General features: G+C 44.7%; 1 protein-coding gene across 9 annotated transcripts in view; it reads right to left on the reverse strand.

The window, feature by feature from the left end:
* Nucleotides 1-25,333, reverse strand: part of COL4A6 (collagen type IV alpha 6 chain) — a 256,608-nt gene that overhangs the window by 21,757 nt on the left and 209,518 nt on the right. For 6 of the 9 annotated variants that reach the window (XM_070603820.1, XM_070603824.1, XM_070603823.1 and 3 more), the window contains 17 exons: nt 25,169-25,261; nt 23,788-23,841; nt 17,278-17,337; nt 16,170-16,214; nt 15,620-15,673; nt 14,483-14,552; nt 13,334-13,447; nt 12,256-12,396; nt 11,242-11,346; nt 9,316-9,476; nt 8,637-8,816; nt 7,893-8,076; nt 5,169-5,222; nt 2,300-2,371; nt 1,907-2,014; nt 616-837; nt 67-228 (listed from right to left, as the gene is read on the reverse strand). In XM_070603820.1, the coding sequence (XP_070459921.1) occupies nt 67-228; nt 616-837; nt 1,907-2,014; nt 2,300-2,371; nt 5,169-5,222; nt 7,893-8,076; nt 8,637-8,816; nt 9,316-9,476; nt 11,242-11,346; nt 12,256-12,396; nt 13,334-13,447; nt 14,483-14,552; nt 15,620-15,673; nt 16,170-16,214; nt 17,278-17,337; nt 23,788-23,841; nt 25,169-25,261 (1,879 nt within the window). The remainder of the gene's footprint in view (nt 1-66; nt 229-615; nt 838-1,906; nt 2,015-2,299; nt 2,372-5,168; nt 5,223-7,892; nt 8,077-8,636; nt 8,817-9,315; nt 9,477-11,241; nt 11,347-12,255; nt 12,397-13,333; nt 13,448-14,482; nt 14,553-15,619; nt 15,674-16,169; nt 16,215-17,277; nt 17,338-23,787; nt 23,842-25,168; nt 25,262-25,333) is intronic. The other 3 variants (XM_070603818.1, XM_070603821.1, XM_070603825.1) reach the window with 2 other exon arrangements.

Consider the following 25,333-nt stretch of genomic DNA (forward strand, 5'->3'; position numbering starts at 1 on the left):
AGGGTTCCAGGGCCCAGGGCCTAGTTTAAGTCTGTCAAGCTGGGGCTCCTCCTCCAAAGGACCTACCCGAAGTGCCTGGAAAGCCTGGTGCTCCTGGGAGTCCGGGTTTGCCCTTGATGCCAAATAGACCACCAGCCCCGGGAAGGCCTGGTTGTCCCATGAGGCCTGGTATTCCAGGCCTGCCCCGTTCACCTTTGGGGCCTAGCAAGCCTGACTTCCCAAGCAAACCTAGTGAAAGGAAGGAGCAGATGATTATAGCCTGGATCGACAGCAGGGATTGGTCACCAAACAAACCAGGGAAGATCTTAGCCCAGGATGCATCCTGGGTACCACTGTCTTCTCAGTTCCAGCATTGCTGCTATTCCCAGCATTAAATCAGAGACTTTGCAAGAAATCTGACTATTGGTTATGGTTACTTCTGGAATTACTAAGACAGGTAAATAGACAGGTGATTTAAGAAAAAGTTCCAAAAAAGGAGGGACAGAACAAAATGACTTTTCATTTTAACTGCGTAATTAATCCATCACCCCAGACTCATGCAAGTATTCATGCAAGTATTTCAGTTACTGAAAGGCTGTCTGTAGATTGCTAAATAAGTGGGGCAAAAAGAGTCACCCTTGGGTCCTGGAAAGCCAGAGTCTCCAGGAAATCCTCTGTCCCCTGGTAATCCCTGTAGGCCTTGCTCCCCCGGAGCACCATCCTCAGCACCAAAGATGTCACCAGGGGCTCCCTTGGAACCTGGTAAACCTGGACTGCCAACTTTCCCAGGCAAGCCATCTTTTCCAGGGAGCCCAGGAAACCCAGGCAAGCCCTTCTCCCCACGAGGTCCAGGAAATCCTAAGTGTAAAGAGGCAAAAATAAAAGGCCATGGAGGTTTAGAAACAATAGATCTGAGTAGAAGTCTCTGAGACAGAGTTTTTCCTACTACAAAAGTTAACATATTAATAATGTGTCACTTCTCTTAAAGGTCTGGTCCTGGGAGGACTTGCCCAGAGGCAGGGACTGCACCATGTGACCTGGAAGAGGTTCTAGCTCAGTGAGGCTGGGCCTTGGGCAGGGCTCAGCAATCCGCTCCTGGGGCTCCTACAGTTGCCTAGGAGCACAGGTTATACCCCAGACCTCCCGTCAAAGGCCCAGTCTCTTCTGGAGTCATCTAACTCCTGCCATCATACTTCCCTCTTCCTGAGTTGGGGAGGAAACTGAGGTACCAATAAACCCTGGAGCAAGTGGCCCACAATGAGCCCCATGATATAGAGCAGTGGTGATTCTCAAACTGAGCATGCGTAAGAGTCACCTGGGGCAGGGGGTGCTTGGTAAAACTTAGATTGCTGGGTACCACCCCCAGAGCTTCTGAATAGTAATTCTGCCAAGAGGTCAAGAATCTGCACTACTAAAAAGTTCCTAGGTAATGCTGATGCTGCTGGCCCAGGGAACACAGTTTGAGAACCACTGGTGCAATGTAGAACAATGCTCAGGTTGGAATGACAGGGTGTGAGCAAAGGGATAGAAATGGACAACTTCCCTGTGACTCATCTGAATCTTTTTCTCTGACCTTTAAGGAGTTGATCCAGGAAACTGCCATAGAACTGGCAGCCAGACAACCTGGCGGAGGCCTAGCTCTGTCACTAGTGGCTTAGCAACCTCAGGCAAATCATTTTCCATCTAAGCCTCAGTTTCCTCACCTGAAAGTGAAGGGGTTGTCCTAGTGATCTCAAATGGCCCTTATTGCTTGGACATACTATCATTTTATAGTTCTAAGCTCTCTTGTGCCTGAGTATGAAATCAAAACCATCCCACTCACACCAGAGCACAAACCTAACTTCCTATAACGGGTGGATGGCTACCACAATCCAAACACACACTCCCACCAAAGGAGAAGCACGTGAGGAGAAGCTCCTTTCCTTACCTGGCAATTCAGGGAGGTGAACCAATCCTGGACTTCCGGGCTCTCCTTTATTTCCATGTAATCCAGGCTGGCCTGGAGTCCCAGGGAGGCCACGGGCCCCTTTAGGGCCTGAAAACCCAAAGGTGAGTGGTGAGGGGCAAGGAAAGTCAGTGTGGCTAGGTATAATTTGTGATGTTCAGTCAAGAATCCTAGTTTCTTGGAGGGCCTCTCTTATTCTCACATCCCCACAGTACAGTACAGCCCTCTCCAGCAGCCATTCTATTTCCTCAATCCTCAAAGCTGTCCTCGCAGGAGGAATGTGGATCCCCAAATGCTACCAGGCTGTACTCTGCTTCCTTTGGCTCATGGCCCTTAAAAGTGTGCTCAGTAGCTTTCTTGGTCCTCATTCCATACCTGGGAATCCGGGAGTTCCTGGGAATCCTGATGGACCATATGGCCCAGGAATAATACAAGGCAAGGTAATACCTGTAAACGATAACATGTAAGCATCTGGTGAACTCATTGAGTCAAGGATGATTTCCCCCTAGCATGCTCCTTTACTCCCATTCCATCAATTTGGACAAGCAAGTTCTTCCCACACAGCAGCTGGGAGCCCATGCAGAAGAGTCCTGGCATCAGAAGCTCTTGGGAGTTACTCCTAGTACAACTGCTTATAGATGAGAATGCCTCTAGCGTCCAAGTGCCAAGAGGTCACATTCCATACCGTCAGAGTCCAGAGGGCAGGCAGTCACCTATGCAGTAGGTTACCTAACAAGGTTTCCTAGGGGTGGCCTGTGCAGGAACAGCAGCAAACGGCAATTGCCTACTCACCCTGGCCTCAGATGGAGTCTCCTTATGATGGGTGCTTGGGGTTAATCCTAAGGGTCCATTATGCTCACATGACTAGAGTAGAGGGTTTGAAGCCAAGACCCCTCAAGTTCACATCTGCCCTTTTCTTGGAAAGAGGCTTTTCCCAAACCATTGGGTTCTTTTGATATATCTCATTTGGGATCTACTGAAAACTATTGATTATCCTTGGTCAGATGTACCCGTATGTCTATACCAGGCAAACACTGAAGGCTATTCTCTTGGTCATGATAGACAAATTGTGACCCTTCCTTTAGCTCCTCATGTGAAACTGTCAAATCTGCTACTCAGAGAAAAGGGGTAGTCAATTTCAGTATTCAAGACATTGAAATTGGCATGCATAGCCCTTCGCTTACCAAATTCTTCCTTGCTCATTCATAATGCAAATAAAAAAGAGTCTATAAGATTACAGAGGGGAGGTTTAATAAAATACTGGTGAACAAATTGTTTGTTGGATCTCTCAATTGCCATTTGCAAACAATTGCTATACTAATTAAAAATTAGTCTTGCCTATTCATTACAACAATCCCCCAAGGTCTGCTTTAAGACACAGAGCCAACAGTTCTAATAAACTGCTGTAGCTTTTGCCTGTACTTAAAAGAAATCATGAATTGCATTTCCTAAAGATATGTATACAACTTTTGATTCAGACTGCTTACTCAACTGGCTGGCATTCCTCCTCCAATCCCACTTGTATTTTCCAATATAAAGGCCTGATGGCATTTTTAGCCCACTTGTTCTATTTCTAAATCAAAATTGGGAATTTAACAGTGTACTGTATTGGTTAAGAGGTTGGGCTCTGAAGTCAGACAGACCTGAGCTCATATCCTAGTTCGGCTACTAACTGGTTGTATGGGCAACATACTTAACCTCTCTGAGCCTCATATGTAAAATGGGAGCTACTTATCTCATATGGTGTTTGTGAGGATTGTATGTAATAATGCTAACAGCACTTAGCACAATACCTGGCACCCTGGTATGCGCTTAACGAATAGTACTTTTTTGTTATCTTACTTAAGGAGCGTTCAGAAGAGTTCCTGCAAGGCCATGCCCTGGTTTCTACGTCAGTCAGGTCAGTGGCACTACTCTGTAGCCTGGGCAGCAATGTTCTGCCTTCTAGACCTCAGGCTGCTATAGTCATATTTCCACAGGTAAAGAGATGGCCATAGGCCTGATCTTGCTCCATAGGTGGTCACCCCCACCTTCATTCTGTCACACATTGAGATGATGGAGCTATTTCTGAGGGTTATTTCTCTACTATGGAAATATGCTCTATGGGCAAGCACCTCATGATAAGATGCTTCACTGGGAGAGGGATGCCAATCCTGTGCTTGGCGTGGGCCTGGGTCCTTTGGACTAGGCTGAAGAACTGCCTCCTTAGATGGTATCACTAGAGGGACCCTGCAGAAGACTCTCCTGCTCCAACTATTTCAATAGCCCATTGTCTCCAATGTGTCAAACACTGCAGTTCTATTGCTTTATGTCTTAAAAAACAAACTGGGTGAAATACAAATCTCTCTGGGACAGGTCCGAACATGAAGCCATCCATCCTCAGTTTATCAGATCAGTTTCATAAATTCTTTTCACCCATGAAAGCTAGATAAAACAAAACCTTTAGAGGATGAAGCCGAGGACAAGCATCTGGAAAGGTTCCAGGACAGGAAAAATAATGATCAAAGGGAAGATGAGCAGAAACCAGAGGAAATAAAGCACATACTTCCCTTTTGCCTCAGACCATTCTGTACACCACACCACACTTGTGTATTTCAAGCAGAGGGTCAACATGGTGGAAAGATAAGGACTTTAAGTCACACTAGTATCTGGCTCTTTTATTTTACATCCCTGTCTTCCACTTTACATCCCTGAATTCAGAGCCTTCTCGCCAACAAAGCAGAAATCAGCTCTACCTATGTTCTGTTTTATAAGTGCAACAAATGACCTAATTATTCAGAATTTTCCCCATCAATGCCAAAATTTATCTTCAGAATAAAAAGCACCTCTGGTATCAAGATTCTAACGTATCAGTTTACTCTGGGTCCAATGAATATATATCAGACATGTGTGGGTCCTTCCAGGCACCTCCCAAGGCAAGTTATGGCCCTAGTTAAGTTCACAAAGTGAAGGTGGAGATCAGCCAAGCTGTCAACATGCATGGTGAAGGAGGAAATCAGTCCCTTTCAGAGACTGCATGTCCACTTACTCCTGTATGCCCTCCCAGGAAGTATGTGCTAAGGAGCCTCTGAAGCAGTGTCAGTGTTAGTCTTTGCACCCCAGCCTTAGGATCACCCCTCCCCAACCAGGGGCTCCAGTGTGGTGCTCACATCACTGCGAGTGTCTGAGAAAAAGGTGAACAAAGAGGAAGGGGGGTTTTGCCAACATTGGTGTTTGAGAACCCCTAGACCTAGCTAGCTCTCACCTCCCTTTGTGTCTAAGTCTCCTTTACCAACCTTCTCCTTGCAGCAGCAGTCACCTAGACCAATCAAGTAAAGAAGAAAATTAAACCGGGACAGAAGTTCCTTGAGGCCCAAGGGAAGTCTTCTCTGCAGCTTGAGTATGCCTACCAATCAAATTCCCTGTCTGGATTGAGCAGAGAGAGCTGGCACCCACACAGGATCAAGGACACAGTAGCTGCTTCAGTAATAACCAGGGTGATTGATTACTATGAGCATCTGGACCAGAGCCTCTTTGGAAAGAGCTGGTTGTATGCCTGCCCAGGGTTTGTAATAATTCACACTACTAGGTTGAAAGGCTTCCGATGACTGCATTCCCTCTCCTGGCAATGTAGCTGTCCTAACCTGGGCCACCCCTGGTTGAAGCGAGTACATTTAGGAACAGCATCTTCATTTTTCATGGCAACGGTAATGGCCACAATGCAAATGTCTGGGGCCCACAGGGTACATGTTTTTAACATTGTGTGGAAAGAAAGCTAGGTTTGAGGAGTTGTTGTATTTGGTTGCCATAGTGAGAAAAAGAAAGCTAATGCTCTTAATTGAAGTAATTTTTTGGAAAGTCTTAGTACTGCAACAAGAACATTTTCTGCACAAGGCACCTCTCAGGCTATAGCTTACTTTATCACTATATTCCTAAGAACTTTGTGTCCAAGAACTAGTGAAGCTTGGGATAGAAATGGTCCCAGGGGCTTCCTTCTGTTGACTCAGCTTGTTTTCAAGCAGTTAGAATGTTGATAATATTCAGATTGGAGTGTAAGTTTAGAGGTACCATGTTATTATAACTCAGTTTAAAACCTAGTTGCCTGCAAAATGTGTTGACCTAGAATGAAGACCCCATTGGCAGAGGGGTGGTGAAATGACCATGAATAATGTCTCTGAAAACTGAGCTGGAAGGAAAGCTATAGCTGACACCAGGAATTTCAAAAGGTAGAATGATTTAGTTTGACAAAATTCCTCACAGCCTTCAAAGGAATTTGTGAACTGAAATACCAACTTGGTTTTAAGAATCTTGAATCATCAATTTTTAACCTATCATCATCCTTATTATACCAATTCACAAAAGTAGATTTTAAAATAAATAAAATTTCAAAAGACCTGGTATCTGTTTTATTTTTTGCAATTCTTCAAGGTAACAAGGTGGAAAGAGGTCTAACAAAAAGGCCCTTGGTTATTGGGGAGGCCCTTTCTTCTGCAAGTATATATTAGTGTGCTACGGAACACTGTACTATGCTAGGCAGGTCAAGAAAGGCTGAAATGTATTACTCACCTTCTCTAGTATCCAGAGGCTTATAATGCAGTTGGGAAAAGTAAAAGCATTAATGGAAGGAAATATATAACTTAGGTGGCAATGACATACTTTGGAGGTCAAAGGAAGGATTAGTGGAAGAAGCAGGGCTTATATTCCACCTTAAAAGATGGACAGGATGCAATGACATAGAGAAAAGAAGAAGAGTATTCCAGAAAAAGGCAACGTTGGAAAAATCTTGGAGTTGAAAATGAACATATTGTGTTTGGGGACAGTGAAAAATATTATTGTCTTAGTGTTTTTTGTTTTCATATTTAATCATGAAGAGTGTGAGATAAGGTTAGGTTTGAAAGGCTGTTTGTGTCCATGTTTGGAGACTGTTGAATTCCAGGCTGAGGAGTTTGGTCAGCATCCTTTATTTAGTAGAGACCATTTGTGGCTTTGGACTAGAGGAGCAACATGATGATTTCAGTACTTTATAGATATTAAATTGGCTGCAGTGTTCATAGTAGACTTGAGTGGCCAAAGTCTGGAGGTAGAAGATGAGAAATTGCTTAGGAAGTTGTTGTCATTCACTCACCCAGCCATCCATCCATCCATCCAGCCAGCCAGCCAGCCAACCATCCAACTATTGCAACAAGCATATAGGTGTTTGATAAGCTAGGCATGAGATAATGAGAGCTTAATAGCAAGAAGAGGAAGGAAAGAATATAAGAAGCATTGCAAAAGAAGAATAAGAGATAAATGTCAAGTTTTCAAACTTCAGATGACTATAAGAAGTGTGGTGCCACTAATGGAAACAAAGAAGTCGCGGAAACATAGACGTTGGAGTGAAGAACTGTTCTGGCTCTATGGAAGAAGGCAAGTTATTAGTATAGCACATTCACAGTCTATATGCAGGACTGCCACTCATTATAATTCCTGAAATTCAAGTAGAAAATGAAGTTGTATAAATGGGAGTGATTTAAGGTAGGAAAGGGAGATTAGACTAGATAGAACTAGGGTTTCTTCTCAGTCTGAGATCTTGTGAATTAAGGAAATGTTCTTCCCTGCTGATGATATTATCATACAACTTAGAGGGCACCTTGTCCAATCCCCTACTCATTATTTCAATGGAACTCATAATAAATGGTCATACAGCTTCTGCCTGCAAGTTTTCAGGGATTATGAACTCATAACCTCCCATGGTAGCCCCGTTACATTTTCAGATTTCTCTGTTAGGAAGTTTTTCACTAAGTAGAGCTGAAATCTATATTATTCTGTGAAAGTGCACCACAATACAATTATGGTCCTTTTTCCAATTGGGAACCCTTAAGAGAATTGAAATTAGTGATTATAACTAGCCAAGCCTCTTCTTGTAACACATTTCATGCACCTGGGTCATATCTACAGTCTACAAGGGGTCAGTTTTCCAAATCCAAAGCCATCTGATTCCCTGACTCACCTGGAAGCCCGGGGAGGCCTTGTTGTCCTGGCAATCCATCTAGTCCTTGATCTCCAGGAAGCCCGCGAGGTCCAGGGGATCCTGGTAGCCCAATTCCTGGGGGTCCGGTTGGACCACTATGGCCTTTGTCACCAGGAAGTCCTGGTAACCCCTTTTCACCTGGGAAGCCCTGTCCATCATCACCCTAGACAACACATAAGAAAGAATGAAAGACCAACTTAGTGACTTTACTGGAGAGTCCACTGACCATAGGAAAAGAGGTAACCAATGTAACCAATACTTCGCTCTTTGTTAAGATTCTCTATCATTCTAGTTTATCAATCAACTCCTCTGAGTTTAGTTAGTGGGAATGAAGGTTGTCAACTCTAGGTGATCTGTTAATGCAAAGGTTCTAGATTGGTATGGGGGAGGGGGGAGGAAACAGGAGCAGGATAACAATCTTTGGGGTCACAGAAAGCAGCTGGATTATTGCAAGGGAAAGTTACTGAGAAGTTGAAGCATTGTAAGTGATATGGTCAATAGTTACAAGCATTTATCAAATGAGACAATGACCCATTCTGAGGAAAACAATTCCCATTTTACAGAAAGGAAAAGCACAGAGCAAAAAGTGTCAGGGGCAGAGGTAGGAAGAGATGTTCTGGACTCCCTGCTCTGCCCTGTCTCATGGCCTAGTGGCCATCAGAACCTCCCCCTAATTCAGGTGTGAGGATTTGTAGAGCTAATCACCGGGAACGATCAACTTACCAGAAGGCCTGGCAGACCTGGTAAACCTGGTATTCCGTCCTTGCCTGGGGCTCCTGTCTCACCAGGGAGCCCCTGGGGCCCAGGATCACCCTGGTCTCCTGGCATCCCCAATCCTGTACTGACAGTTGGTTCTCCCTTCTCTCCTTTGGGGCCTGCAGGACCTTGAGTCCCAAATAAACCCTGACAAAGAGACAAAAGGGAATGATCAGGAGATGAAGACTTCATAGAATTCTGGTACCTAGCATAGGTCTGACCTAAAGAAGGTCCTGGATACATTTTGTCACTGTTCTGGGCACTTGATTATGTCATAATCTTGGATTATAATTGCTCCTTTATTTTCTTATCCTTTGTAAATTTTAAAATCTTTGAGGCTGGTAATTTTGTCTTAATTCTAATTTTATCTTCAAGGCCCAGAACAGTGCTAGGCAAATGTAAATAATTTTGTGGAAGAAAGGGAGGGGTTAAGAGAGTGAGAAAGGAACGGAACATAGGTAGGTTAAAGCAGAAAGAGACTTTAGAGATCATCTAGTCTGACTTCTTCATATTATGGGTCAAATACCTGAAGCTTTGTTTTATTCCCATCTTTCTTTTACGTGTTTTAGGAAAATTATTGGTGAGGAGTGAGGGGCACTTGAAATCTCCCATTGCTTCCTCAGGGCCAAAGTTTGGTAAGACTTACTCGAGCCCCTGATAGGCCCCGTGCTCCCCCAGAGCCTGGATCTCCTCTGATTCCTTTAAGGCCTGGGAGGCCCATGAGACCTGGTGGCCCAGGCAGGCCTGGCTCCCCAGGTGGTCCAGTGTTGGGAACACCACCATCACAAGCACAAAAACCTGAGTCTCCTGGGGGAGAAAAAAGACAACTTTAAACAAAGTGGGCCATGTTTTCAAGAAGAAGAAAGATCTGACAGTGGGAATTCGTGACATTGAACAACAGAGGGAATCAAAAGGCCTGCAGAGAACAGACTCAAATGAACTAGGTTCACTCTCCATCAAAGTATATCTGTGCTAGTGATTTCGATTTCATTAGTCTGAGGTGGAGACCAGCCAGCAGCGAGTCTAATGTGCAGCCAGAGTTGAGAACCACTGACCTACGTTTACCAACTGAGAGTCTGGAATCCAAGCCACTCAAAGGTTCTCTCCACCAAAATGTCTTTTCCTCTGTCTTTTATACAGAGAGACAAATGCCAAATAAATTGGTGATAGGGATTTCAGCAAAGCACCTTTGAAGAGGTATCAAGGAACCATCAGTACTATAGCGCAGCCACCCGTACCTTCTATGCTTATGGTCTAGAAAATGAGAATTTGGGCCAATATAGGCAACTCTGAGTTCCCTAAGATCCTGAAGGGCCTCTTGTTACTTTTACGAAATTGGTAATCCCTGAAACTCTGAGAGAACAGTCTGTTCTCCAAATGAGCATTTCTCAAGTGTGACCCACGGACCTCCTGCATGAGTCACCTGTGATGTTTGCTTATAAGGCTGCTTGCTAGGCCTCTCCACAGGTCTAATCAATCAGACTCTCAGGAGGCCAGACCCAAGAATCTAATCTTTAGTAACCTGTACAAGGTAATTCTCATGTATAATTAAGCTTGAGAATCACTATCACCATTCCAGACTTAGAAAAACCTTCTGGTCCCATGGGAACATAGAAGGGGCAGTGTCAAGAGTTGTCCCTGTTTTAGGAACGAGAATGGCATCAAGAAGTACACTAGCTCTGTAGTGAGTCAGAGAAGGGCCAAGGTTAACATCCTAAGTGAAGACTTGCAATTTAATGTCCTTTCCCCTAAAATAGTCTTCCTTGGATCTGAATAGTAGAGATGGAGCTTTCAAAAACTTCTGAACTAGCTCCTATACTTAGGTAGTGACATGTTATGATAGGGCAACGAGAAAGGAGGGGAGTAAGTTAGGACCTCTCTGAGGTTGAGGAGAGCTGTCAATTCCTTGAGAGAAGAGGAGAGATCTCAGGTACCTGAAACCCCTAGGCCATCCCAAAACCTCTCTTCAGCTAGTACTTTTCACCTCTTCCTCCACACTGGCCTGGGCTGCAACTACAATGAGTTGATTTATTTGAGCTTTAGCATCTTCACCTCAGAGTATGAAATGGAAGAATGACCCAAAAGCAGCAAGAAGATGGAGAGAACAGTGCAGCCCAAGGCTTGGGTAATCAATCAGTCCTTCACCAGCAGTGGAGGCTGGAGTTGTTTTCCTAGAGCCAGTTGGCTTTTTCAGAGTGCCAGGTCTTGACCTGTTCAGCCCTTTCCTTCAAGCTGAAGGTAATGATAAGTGACCTCCAGCCTTGGCCTTGCAAACTGGGAGGGGTTACAGCAAGTGCTGGTTAACACCCTGTGCTACTGGCAATAGCTTCTGAAGGTGGAGTGGGTAGGAAGAGAGAGTAGCCTGTGAGCCACTTCGTCCTGTGTGACCTCAATTACCAGCCTCAGTCTTAGAGGCCCAAATATAACACTTCCAACATTCCTATAATCAGATCCTCAATCAGGATCCAAGATCGCTTCTTTTCGGGTTCCCAAGGCTGTCGGGTTGCTCTTTTCCCAGAAAGCCTTTTCCAAGGAGTTCGGGGAACAAAGAAACCCACGGGAACAAAATCACCTTTTACTCCTTTGAGGCCTGGGTTTCCTTTTGGACCTCGTTCTCCTCGGAGACCAGGGAACCCTGGCTCTGTGTTCTGTAGGGTTCCAGTCTCAAATGCTGGACCTTCAGGAAAAAGAAGCATAAAAGATTGGCAAGTTACATGAGCCTGGGCTCATCTGACTAGCACAGCAGCTCAGTTACCAAGGCCTGGGTCTTCAAGGCTCAATAACCAGAGCAGAAACAAACAAACAAAAAATCCAAGTCCAGGACCCAAAGTCTGCAGCAAGTCTATCCTCTGTTAGCTCGATTCACTCTACTACTACTTACAGAATGTCTACTATGTTTCAGTCAGTAGACTAGACACAGGGGATACAGGAATGACCAAGGCAGCTTCAGTAACTCAGCAGTCCCAATGTCTATCCCTGAAAATCCTCTTAGGACAAAAGATGAAGTGGGTGCAAGCTGCAGTGGTCATAGAATTTAGGTTACAAAGAAACATGCTGGGCATATTTCCAGTCTTTCTCTTAGAATCTGGAATCTTACACTCAAGTAGAAGATCTAAGTAGAATAAGCCCTCTGGAGGCTTTTAGCAGCCACCTTGAAGATTCAGGCTTAGCTTCCCATTTATGAGGCTGTCAGGACACTCTCCTGGAGCCCTGAGGAGCAGGGAAAGGTTGAAACAGCCAATGCTTCTTCTTCAGGAGCTGCAAGACTGGAGGCCTCGGGGCTGAGAACAGCGAAGGGTGGAAGGAAGTGAGTACTAAAGTCGGAAGGCGTTAGGTAGTGTTTGGTCATCGAGATGGGCCCAGCTTGCTTGTTCCTTGATGAACACTGACTGTTGTGCTTACTAACTTGTAGAAGTAGGGGTCTGACTCAGAGGATGAGGGTGTCATCACTACCCCTCTGCAGTTATCATGTGTCCTGGCTTAGCTGTTTCACCTGTGAAATGCTCCCTCCCTCAAAAATCATGACTGTTCTGCAGTCTGGGTCACACTTGAGTCTCAAGACCAAAGGGAGAAATGAACAACTTACCGGGTGGGCCTGGTAGGCCTGGTAGGCCTGGCAAACCATCTCTGCCAGGGAGGCCAACTGCCCCAATTGTGGTGCGGCCTGGGTTTCCTTGATCCCCCTTCATGCCTGGAACTCCCTGGGGCCCTAGGGCACCTGGGACACCTGGAAGGACAAGCCCACACAAAAATGCAAATCATATCACCCTATTCTTCAGGAGTATTACAATCAGTGGCATACTTTGGAAAACTAACTCCAAGGGAAGAATTTGAGAAAGCATTCACCTTTCTCTTGCATCAGAGTTAGAAGGGTCCTTAGGAATCATCTAGCCTAACCTCTTGGGAAATTGAGGCCCAAAGACATGAGGAAATGTGGGGTGAGGAGCTTCTCAGTGGCAAACCTGAGAGGGAAACTTATATCTCCAGTATCCCACTTCTTGATTTTTTCCACCCTGGTGCTGGGATCAACTGTACCTCCTCCACGTAACTTCTTTAAAAGCACAGGTATCCTTACAGGGGCCTATCTACAAGGAATTTAGAACCTGGTGCTTTTGAAAGTAATGTCTGAGGCTTTATATTTGGGACATCAATGCCTCCCAGACTCTGGCATGCCCTTTGTCTGTTTACTACTATAGAATGACACATGGGTATGCCCCTCTGATGATTGTTTCAAGGGTGTCATCCATAGGATCCTGGGACCACTTAGTGCTTGAGTTAAGCATAGACTAAGGGTCTGGGTACAAACTTTCCTCTGGGCTTTTGTTAGCCCCTTCTAGCAGGAATCAACTGGGATGGCACATCCACAGAAGAGTGACAGGGCTCTGGCAGTCCAACCCAGGTTCCCTCGGGTTGCTGCAAACCTCAGTGACAGTCTGGGATTGCCTGTTTAGCTACGGTACATTACTGAAGCCAAAGGAAAGCTGCTCACCAAGGTCCTACCCTGATATACATCGTGGGCTGGCAGCAGGGAGCCTTCTGAATATAGCTATCTTTCCTTTGACTTTGGTTAAGTATGTAACCAGATCAGAGGTATAGAAGAGGACGCTGGGCACCAGAGAGGATAGAGGACTGATCTGTGTATGGGGTGGGTTAGTTTGTTTCACCTGGTAAAGCTGGTAAGCCAGGGATGCCAGAAGGGCCAGGCGGGCCCTGGATGCCTTCATCCCCTTTAAGGCCTGGGAGGCCTGGCATGCCGGGGTCTCCAGGATAACCTGGCACTGCAATGAAAAAATAAAGCAGTGAGCAAACCCAGAGCAGGCCCACAAATGCCACAAAATGCCTAACAAGAGTTTCAAGGAGATGTCCTCGTGTTAGAAATGCCTTTCTTATCCTTTATAGGTCTCCCAGGTGCTAATGGCCTCATGTGATAAAGAGGCTACTTGAGCTAAGGCTTCACTAGTGTTCAGAACTGGTCTGACCAGGGCTTGCCTTCTGTGGTAAACTCTGGTAAGTACTAGGAAGGTTCTTCTACTACTACCAATCTGCTGTAATACCTCAAACGTCTACCATTTGGGTTAAGGTGTTGAAGTCTACTATTCATGTTATACACATAGGTTTCCTGGGAGTGGAACACAGGAAGTCACTGTCAACTATTAACACCCCAGCTTCAATGAATTTACCAGACAGGGCATGGGCCTGAGAGGGACAAGTTAGGAGACTCTAAGGGGAAGAGGCACTATAGTAGAAGGCTTTGATCAAGCCAGAGGTATCTGGAGACACTGTGCATCTGGGTCTCTGGAGAAGGCAAAGGGAAGAGTTGGGGACACACAGTAACTAGAACAAGGGGAGGTGAAGACAAACTTTCAAAGCATCATATTGTTGAGTACTGTCAACTAATTGCTCCCCTAGCCAAAGATACTTTTCTACTTCCTAGGAAAGTGTCAAGCTCAAGCATGCATGGGATCATGTAGAAGGGACCCTGAGTGTCCCAAAGTACCAGGCTGAAGTCAGCCTAGGTGGAAAGGATATCAATCCTTCCCTAAACATTAGTAGAACCATTTTTAGCAAATCTAGGCCCAGGCCAACCCAAACCTTAGTCTCGGTGAACCCAATAGAAAAATGGAGTGTGGGGCTTTGCCCAAGATAATGGGGTTAGCTTCATTCCCCAAGTTCAGGACCCATGAGGGGCTCTTGGGAGAGTTGGGTTTAGCAGCAATCCAGTGGCTGACAAATTATCCTTTTAACAATTACAGGGGATATAGAATTTAACCCCCTGTCTTTTCTTCTCCATCCAAATCAATGAAAATTTGCACCTGAGATCACAGCACCATCTCTATCAATGAAAACATCGGGGCCTGGCAGACCAATGCCACCCTTTTCACCCTGAAAAGATTAAATACATTAAACACAAATATTTCCATGACCTCATCACGCAAGATCTATGTGCCCTCAAAGCCATTCCCCAGGAAAACCAAAGGTTCCTTCTTCTGTAACCCCCAATTTCCAGGGCCAACTAGTTCATAGGTTAATTTAAAAGTCCAATAAATTCAAGATGAAGGCGACAAAGCCAGGCCAGAGGCTTGACGCTCAATTGCAAACCTATCAAGGATGAGGGATCCCAATTTTATTTTACAACCTTACTCTAGGATAATTTGCTTCTGGGCCTGGGAAACATCACAGGAATAGACAACATGGCTGCACCCAAGAGGTGCTAAGGAGGGAGCAGAGTTTCAACATTTTTCCCACTCTCAGCAGACCTGGGACTCTGCTACTGTCACTGCCCTTGTTAGTGGGTGATGTTAGGCAGGGGAAATCAAAGGAGTCTTAATGCTCCCAAAAAAGGGACTCAGGTACCAGAATCAGATACAGTGGCATATCCAGGGTGGGGTGGTGGGAGCTATCTGCACCAGGTGCAGGCAATAACGGGATGCATTGTCTGTAGAGAATTTAAAAACTATAATAAAACCACAAAGTTGGCAATTCTAAACAACGTCCATAATAAAATATTCCTCCTTGTAGGGATGGATTTGCTCCTATAGCACCCCCGCCCCCAAATTCATGTTGAAAACCTGATGCTCAAAGTGATGGTATTAGGAGGTGGGGCCTTTGGGAAGTGATTAGGTCATGAGGGCAGAGCCCTCATGATTGGAATCAGTGTCCTTATAAAAGAGGCCCAGAGAGCCAGCTCTCCCCTTCTACCATGTGAGGAAATAGCAAAAAGTAGGAAGTTTGCAAGCCGGAAGAGGGCCTTCACCAGAGCCCAACTATACTGGCACTCTGATCTCAGCCTTCCAGCCTCCAGAACTGTGTGAAATAAATTTCTGCCTTTTAAAAAGCCACCAGTCTGTGATATTTTGTTATAGAAGCCCAAATAGACTGAACAGCATTTATAGTAATTCTTCACACTTCCACCTCCCCAATCCTGCATTTTCACTTCCCAACAACATTACCTTAATTCCTGGGAATCCATTAAGCCCTGGGAAACCTGAGGCCCCCTTCTTGCCCTGTGGCAGAAACATAGTTACAAATAAGTAGAATGTTTAAGAGCCTAAGAGGGGCTGGTCTTTGGATTAGGCTAAGGCAAATGGCACAGGGATCTTGGATGGCATTCCAGGGTATACATAGATTCTACCTGACTCTGGAAGCTGTAAAATGTTCCATAAGGCAATATGGCACTAGGTAGCCAACTTGCACGTTAAGAGGTATAAGGGCCACAAAGCTAGAGATGAATATAAGCAAGCTGCCCTTGCTAGGCCCTGATAACATGTTAAAGAAGTATGACCGCATCATGGCATGGCACCGAAATTAAAACTGAATACAAATCTTCTTTGGTGAAAACAAAAGAAGAAAGTGGCTGAGATTATGCCAATCAAAGGGAGGTGGACAATTTGCATTATAGGCAGCGTCTCCCTTTGGACTGATGACCATGTTAAGTAAAGCAAGGGGGCCTTTTGATTAGGATTTTATACACCAAGGCGTTAATGATGTTAACCAAAATACCTGACTCCCTGGAGGACCTGGGACTCCTTCTAAACCCATGGGACCCTGTAAAGAGAATAGAGGCACCTTAGAAAGATTAATAGCCCACATTAGAGAAAGCCACTAGACTTACATAACAAAGGCATCCAACTGAGTTCAGGATTTAGCGGCTCCTAAAATCAGGTAAGAGAATGTTCCTAGACCTGGCTTAATGACTTCTTTCTAAGCACTAATCCATCAGGCTGAATAGCCACACTGAGCATTTTTAAAAGAGCTAAATAAATGGAAACATTTTAAGTACTAGGTGGAATTTGGTAGAAGGGCTGGGTGGTATTATACTTAGTCTGCCTTAGTTCCAAGTCATGAGATTTTTAAATAGATTGTGGGAGGGCCTCTTGTCTCTCACCCCAAATGCATTCTTTGCTGGTGATTATGTGTTTTCAAGACAAGGGAGTAGGGAAAAGTAGAGAAAGAAATAGCAAGGTAATGGAAGAATATTGCTGAATACTCGAAAGACTCTTAACAAGCTTCATCACCAAGCTAAAAACACAATTCTCTAAAATGCTACTTCTTTAAGGCTAGTGTTGGCCAACTGCTTTCAGCCTAAGACCTAAGTGCCCGAAGCTAGGAATCAGAGGGGCTAACAGTTATTTCTACTCTTGAAATGAGATTATTATTGGAAACTATTGACTTCAAACATCACTCACTATGTTCTAGAACTTCCCAGGCTTGTTTCTGTCCTGTAAAGATTGCACTTGGCCCTCTTCCATTCCTGCAACCCCCCAACCCTTGTCCACATTCCCTCAGGATAGAATGGAATGAAAGTAAGACAACATTCACATCATTCTTCAGTCCAGAAGATAATTAAACATGAGGACAAGGAGAGTAAATAGGTTGAGGAGCCACCTAGTGTAGGGGGGTACATCATTCCTTATTCATGGGAGCCATTAAATCAAGGGAATGGGGCAAAGTAGAGAGGAGGAGGTCTTAGGGACCTGCCAGAGGGTTGAGGAAGAGAAACAAGAGAAGCTTAGATGGCCATCAAGTTACACAACATAAAACACAAACAGGAAAGATAATGGACCAGGTGACTTGATAGACCCAGGCAAGCAATATTCCAGGTTCGTACCCTAGGTCCTGGCAAACCAGGGATTCCCTTTTCTCCTTTCTCTCCAGTAATTCCAAATCCCTAAAGGAAAAAAGAAAACACAAGTTATTCATTTCCTTATAGGTCTCCTGGCACCATCCAAAGCAAGGAGGTAATTTCTAACCAGCTCCACTGTCCCAGTGGGGAGGCTCAGCATGCTGAGGCTCTTGGCACTGCCTGAGAAACACATACGGCCTGAGTATAACTTGGGCCATTCATTCAAGGTTCCCTTTTGGTTCTAGAAGTAACATCTTCTCTCCCAAACACTATTACATGTATTTATAGCAATATGATTAACAGCATAGAAATGATTAAATATTTGATTTTACAGATGGGGAGACTAATACTCAGAGGGCTAAGCATCTTGTATGGGTTACAGAATCAGTGAGACAGTCAGGTCTTCAGACTTCCATTCCAGGGCCCTTTCCATGAGAACAGGCTGCCTTCCACCATCCAGGAGCTTGGTTCTTTGACCCACAATTGAGAATCATGTTAATCCTTGTGGGTCGATACCAGAGGGAAGAGCTTCTGTCCTTTGCAGACATGATGACTGCAACATCCTCTTCAGTGGGAAAGAGTATTTCTATCTAGGCATGGTCTAGAACCCTGCAGACCCTAGGAGCGCTCCAAAGGGGATTGTGATATGGTCTCCAAATCCTCTTGCCCTGCTCACAGGAGGAGAGGGCTTGAAGCCATGGACACAACTTGGGGATTCGCTAGGGACAAGCAGAAATCTAAAAAGCAGAGTAGGTGAGAAAGAGCTTCCTCCTCTCTGGGTTTAAGGCAAGTGGATTCTGGGCCCCTCAGATACAGAAGAGTTCATTACTAAAGTGGATAAAGTCTTTCACGGCAAACTTAATCGAGGCCATTTTGTTGTTATTGTACAAAAGTGGACTTTGTGGAGCATAGATTTTGGCAAACAACATTTAGGCCTATTGTGAGAGTAAAGGAGGCAGTGAAGCTTTCTCAAATGTAAGCTTATGAAAGACGCTGAATGTTGTGGCACATCTCCTCTTGTCCTCTTGATGTGACCTGGCTCAGCTGGTTGCGAGGGCACTGCTCCAATCCTATTTGTAGTTTTTCTTCCTCTTACATACTCAGAGCATTCCCATGGGTACTGAAAGCTGGATGAATAGCCCTTAGCCTTCTAGGCCCAAGGTTTTTTTTTTTTAATGTGGGTTGTTTGTTTTGTCTTTTTATTGAGAGGAAAGTGTGTGTCTGTGAAGGGTCCAATTCAAAGCAGGCTTTGGTTCCTACTTGCCTTTTCTCTTTTCTACATCTATAGTTGTGTGTCAAATAGCTCAAACTTCATGCTGAATAGGATTTCTATTTGAAAGGCCTGTGGATCAAACTGAATGCAAACTTATTTGAAATCTTAGTTCTACATCTCAAATTGGAAACCAAGGCATGCTGCCACCTGGTGGAATGTGTCTGTTGGCCTCTGAAGTCAAACACTTCATGCAGCCTTTCCTGGTCTGACCATGGAAGCTAAGGCAGCTCATGCTGCCCCACATCTTAATATGCTACGATGGATTATATACGAAAGTCTGTAAGCAGAAGGTGTATATTGTACTCACTTCAGTCTCCTCCAAGGCACAATACTGCAGGCTGAACATATACAATGTAGTCTAATACATACTTGTTGAATTAAATGGAATAATGACCCAGAGAACAAAACTGTTGCAAAGGGTGAAGGAAAGAGTGTCCAGGAACCATCTCATGCTTCCCACCTATTTTGCCCATAGCTGTAAAGACAAGGGGACCTTGTTCTTTTTCTTCAGAAAGCAGGAGGAAGCTCTGGACTCTTGCTTTCTCAGCGAGAGGGTCTGAGCACTTGCATTACATTGTGAACAAAAATAAATGCATAAAAAGGAAAAAAATTAAAGACAGTAATTTTTATGTGTGGGTTAAAGCCAATAAAATGTAAATGACTTGGCAAGATATTGGGCTGTAGGCTCAGCTTGTCTCCCAGCGCAGGGAGGCGCTGTACAGGGCGCTGCTGAACAAGCTGTTCTAGCAAGATGTCCTGGGACCAGTCCTCATCAAGAGTTGTCCTGCACCCACCGCTCCCACACCCCTTCTCAGCCATGGCTGGGAAAGCCTCACTGGAGCACCAGCTTGGCTATTTACAGGTCTGCTCTCTGGGGCCCTGGTCTCCTGGTATTTTTGGTTCAACGATATTAGTGGCTCTGCAAAAACTCAACTTCAGTCACGTGGCCAGGTGTGAGGGGGGATGATGTAGTCACTGAGACAGGGTGAGGAGGGTGATACGAGAAAAAGGCAAGCTGCAAACACCAGGCTGGGACCAGGGCACATCAGGCCGCACTGCCCAGTAAAAGACACTCTGCCCACGGGGCCTCAGAGGCATGCTCACTGAGAGGCAGGCTGCCAGCACGGTCACCCTCTGCTCGAACTTCTCCCCCAACCCAAAGCAGGCTCCTCATGGCCCCAGTGAAGGCAATGGAGACGGGCTAAACCCACCTGGACAACAAGGGTGGCATCTCTAACTGGGAAAGGCAGGGGGAGGCTGGAGCATGAAAAGGGGGAGTGAGGCCACAGGGGAGGGGGTGGGAGTGACTTGTGGTAAGATTTTGGAAGCTAAACTGCAGGAATCTCTTCTGCTTGGCACTGCAAGGGTCACTTGAGATTTGAAACTGGAGAGGTGAGGAAAGTTGAGTCTCCTAAACTCTGACCATGCCACGTTGCGACTATTGCCCCTCAGGGTTCCAGGGCCCAGGGCCTAGCTTAAGTCTGTCAAGCTGGGGCTCCTCCTCCAAAGGACCTACCCGAAGTGCCTGGAAAGCCTGGTCTTCAATTGAAGAACCCCACTTGCTTGGTAGTTGCCTCAGATCCACTCAATAGGTACCTCAAGATTTGCGTTTCTTCTCTTCTCTCTCCCCTTATCTCTTTCATTTTGCCTTACTCTCTGTTTGCTTGTCCTTTGGATGAGGGGCATCCAAGTATATGATTCTCTCTGACAATCTCCATGGGAGTAGCTGAGGCCTACAAGTGTGCGTGCATGTGCTGCTGGGGACAGTGGGGTGAAATGTGTGAAGCTGGAGCGGAGTAAGAAAATCAGGGATCTTTGGTCACTGCAGAGAGTGCAAGAGAAAGAAGGTGAGGCATAAATCTGTCAGGTTGGCCACTTAGCAGCTCCTGCAAAGATTTGGGCTCAGAGGGAAAGGGAACAAATAGTTAAAGGGAACATTTTGGATTCCCTACAGATTTCCATCCTCTGCTGCTGCCTTGTTTCTCACTGAGTGTGGATAATTGAAAGGCGTTGCGAGTGCTTTGAGTTTGAGAAGTATGTTTCCTCTGAGAAGCCGAGAGTATCTCAAACACGTTACCACCTTTCTTCTCACAACTTTTCTGTCAGAAGGCACATAAGGTACCTATGAATGTTCTCATTAAGCAGATAGATATTAGGAGCTACATGATTTGGCCAGGGTCACACATCAAATCTATGCCAAAGTGGGCAGAGATCTCTGGTTTCTTGGTTCTCACCCTCTGAAAATATGCTGTGCTATATAAAGGGAGGCATTTTCCAGTTTGGATGTCTTTTCAATCAACTGGGGTTTCTATTTTTCAGCCCACACTGTGAAACACTAGAAATGCTGAGTTTGAAATGGTATTGCAACTTATCACGGTGCCTTGTTGTCAGTCAATCTCTTTCTTTCACAGGACAAAAGGGAACAGGGTGAAAGTGCAGCGGGGGAAATCCTCTGAGGCAGAACAGGGAAGGGAACAGGAGGGAAGGAGCATGAGCCAGTGAACCCGGTAACACCAAAGGAGATGATAAAATCCATCATCACCATGACAAGAACGAACTAGACTGCAGGGGGCAGTATGGTATGGGGAAAAAGGCCTGAATTGGCTAGAATTCAAGAAAGCTGAGTTTCAGTTTCAGCCCTGCTAATAGCTTGCTATGTGACTCTGGACAAATCTCTCCATCTGTTCAGGCCGTGGTTTCCTCATCAGTACAGGGAGATAAGCTTAACCCACCTTGCTTTACTCACGGAGATGATGCAAGGTGACTAGAATCTATGTGAAATGCTCACAAAGAAAGGTGTAAACCTTATTCCCCAACCCACTTGCAATGTACTTTATATCTGTGCTGTCCAATAGAAATACGTGAGCTATTACGTTATTTTAATTTTCCCAGTAGCCACATTAAAAAGTAAAACAAATAAGTAAGATTAATTTTAACAACACTTTATTTAACCAAATATATCATAAATATTGTCATTTCAACATTGACGTAAAAATTTTTAATGAGACATTTTAGATTATTTTTCTCGTACCGAGTTTTGGAAAGCCAGTGCATATTTTTCACTTACAGCACACCTCATTTCAGACTAGCCACATTTCAAGGGCACAGAGGCCATATGTGGCTAGTGGTTCTGGTATTGGACAGCACAGCTTTATACTTTGTAAAGAAACTTCATGTACGTTGTAAGTTGGGCCTCAAAACAGCAGCTATGACCATTGACATATTACAGATATACAGAGAGGTTCAGAGACTTGAAAAAATCCCAGAGCTAGAGATGGGTTTGAAGTCCAGGTGTCCTGTCTCCAACATCAGGGTTCTCTTCCTTTCTGATTCATTAGATACTGAGCTGATTAAAATCAAGGTCATTGAACAGATGATTCTCTGTGCCCCTGTGTTTGTACGAAGCAATACGAATCATCATGAAAGCAACCTGTGCCGCTGGCGCTACTGGCTCTGTTTTCTGGCCACCAGGAGAGACCCAAAGTGTTTCCAACAACTGCAGGGAAGCACTGGAGTCATCTCTCCACACTTTGCCAGCAAGCCGGGGCAGGCCTGGCCATCTTTGATCCATCCGTTTCCCTCCTGACCCCTACATCCAGTCCATGAAAATCTTGTCAGCTCCTCCTTCAAACCACCCCCTGCGATTCAAGACACATATTAACCAAATGTAATGTGTGGGCTTTGTGGGATTCTGATTCAAACAAGGCAATTACAGAACAATATATTTATGAGACAATCATAAATCTGAATTCTGACTTGTTAACTGATGTTAAGTAATTCTGATAATTAGTGATGATGATATTATCACTGTTTGTAGAAAGCCCTTATCTCAGAAATACTGAGGTATTTATGATGAAACAATATGTCTGTTATTTGCTTCAGATTGGCCGTGAGCTGCTAATTATTGAAGCTGGGTGATAGGTACACGGGGGATCATTATGCCATTCTCTCCACTTCATATGTGTTTGAAATGTTTCCTAATAAAAAGTTTAAACTTTTTACATTTCAAATCCATGCCCTTCTTTCCATTTCCATTGCTATCACCCTAGTCCAGGCCACCACCATCTCTCGCCTGGACTCTTGCAGTCGCCTCTACTTGCTGTTACCCCCTCCCTCCATCCTCCACTCTCCACCCCCATTACCACCAAAGTCATCGTCTTAAAAACACAAGTCAGAGCCTTCCAATGGCTTCCCATTACATTTAACATAAAAGCCACTTTTTACCTACAAAGGTCTCCACGATCTGGCTCCTGTGTCTCTGCTTGGTTCTTGGCCTTGCTCACTCTGCTCCACCCACTCACCTTCTTGCTGTTCTTCAAAAGCACTGGGCTTTTGCCAAACTCGGGGTCTTGGCACTTGTGGTTCCCTCAGCCAGAAACACTCTTCTCAATCTTCATCTTCACATGACGCGCTCCCTCATAATATGCACTCCCTCAGAGAGGCCCTTCTTGAGCACTCTGTCCAAAGTAGCCCACCCCATTCCCTATTCACACTCTATCACTTTACCCTTTTCTATCTTCTATGTGTCACTTACCACTATATGAACTTTTTTTGATTCATTTGTTTACTTGTTTGTTGTCTGTCTCCTCCCTCACTCCCCCATTGGAATATGCTCTCCTCAAGGACAGGGACTTTTACTTAGTTGACTGTTATTTACTGTTGTAGCCTCAGAGTCCAGCAGAATGCCTGACACATGGGGGCCCTCAAAAGGTATTTGTTGAGTGAAAGAATCTAAGCTACATGGGCAGATAGCAACGTGAAGACAGGATTACTAAGATTAACTACCATTTACTGAACAATTGATAAGTGCCAGCCTGTACTAAGCCCTTTTCATGCACATTGTCTCATTTAATTTTTATAACCACCCTGTTATTACATTATTATCTCCTTTTCGTAAGTTAGGAAACTGAAGCCCAGAAAAGTTAAGAAACTTGTGCAAGTTCAATAGCTAGAAACTGGTGAAACCAGAAGTCAAGCCTAGGTCTGTTTTAATTCTAGAGCTTGAGCTAATAACCTCTAAGTTATATAGTCACATGGAGAACCATGCTAATGTCCCTATGGATATGAGAAACAAGAAAATTTCCTTAAATCCCTTCTAAAAATGAAGATGGTGGAATTCCCTACAATGACCATAGGAAGGAGTCTTCCTATTAGCCTTCTATTGCTGTGGCTTTTGTCCAATCAGATCCTTGAATACATGTTGACCAAACAGGGAGACTTACCGGGAGACCTGGAAGGCCGGCTTTTCCTGGGAAACCTTGAAGCCCTGGTTCACCCTGGAAAATCAACCAAGGCTCAGTGGGTAGCAGGAGGAAGCAGTGAACATAAAGGAGATGGCTCCCTTGAGCTACTTGGACTGGGGAGTGGGGAACCAAGGGGTATCAGGATTGGGGCAAAAGAGGGTGGTGCAGATTCCCCAGGCTCCCCAACTAGTAACTGCACTAGGATGTCTTACTTTAGGGAGACCTTTGTGGTGTGGGAAGGACGAAGGCTCATGGCAGGGGAAGAAAATGTCTAAAACAGAATCTCAAAAGCTCAGGCTAATTGGGAGACAGAAAGGATTATCATCTGTTTTCTTTCTAGTGGAAGAAGCTGTTTAGTGCGATTTCCTGTAGCAAATTATAGGCTGCAAAGAAATCAATGGTTTTGGGAAAACAGTAACAATTACAATTTGCATAGGGACATATAACACTCTAATCTGTCTTTCCCTGATATGCTAATTTACCTACATGTGCCATAGAAGGGCTCCCTAAGATTTGGGAATGGTCAGGGAGGAAGGTAATCTTTCATATGCTCCCAAACTGTTCCAAAATCAATGATTAGTTTCTGTAAACCTGGAGAAGGCCTGGAGTTGTTGCTTCCACAAAAATAAAATTGAAGAAATGGGACTAAACACCTTTCCCTGTCTGGGTCCCTTGACCACAGGCACAAAATCATAAAACTTAAGGGAACCCCAGGAAGGAAGGGAATTCAGGTTACTGAAAGATATCTGCACACCTTAACAGCATACAGCCATTCAAATACAACCATGTGTACACTGACTCCCAGCAAAATACAGATTATAAAATATCTCTGTTGAACAGGTCTACAGCCTCAGCTCTGGTAGTTCATATCAGGTGAATTAGGGCATCTACTGTCACTTGGTGACAGTATATCCTATTTGCAGGGACAAGTTTTGAGGGCAAATAACTTCTTTAAACAAATAACTCAAAAGCAACCATTTATACCCCTGGTGTTCTGTTGCAGTGCTTTGGGGACATCATAAGTATTGAGAGAGTTGGGAGTTAGGAGGAAAAAACCTAACCATTTAATGTTTGTTTTAAGTTAATCAGCATCTTGATAATTCAATCTGCAAAGCTAAATCACAGAAAAAACCACTTAAATGAATACTCAGAAACCCAGGCACACTCATATCCACTCACCAAAAAACAGACTTTTAAGAAAGCTTGTCATAATGGACAAAACAAAGATGCGTTACCCTTACAAACAAAAAAATCCATTACCCAGAACCCTCTATCTCCAGTATAGTCTGGTTATTAGAGTTGAGTCTAGCCTTAATAGGGAAGGGCTTATTAATTTTTCCTGTTTTTAAATGTTCACTACCTTGGATCCTTTCTTCCCTTTGGGAAACCCCATAAATTCCAGTTCTCCAGTAGATGGTGGGGGTCCTGCAGGGCCAGGGAGGCCAACATCCCCCTGTAAGATCAAAGGGAATGTTAGCAAAGCAGAAACCACACAGGCCATTTCTCCAGAGAGTAGGTTTGCCCT

This window comes from Equus przewalskii, chromosome X, assembly GCF_037783145.1.
Source record: "Equus przewalskii isolate Varuska chromosome X, EquPr2, whole genome shotgun sequence".
NCBI lineage: Eukaryota > Metazoa > Chordata > Mammalia > Perissodactyla > Equidae > Equus > Equus przewalskii.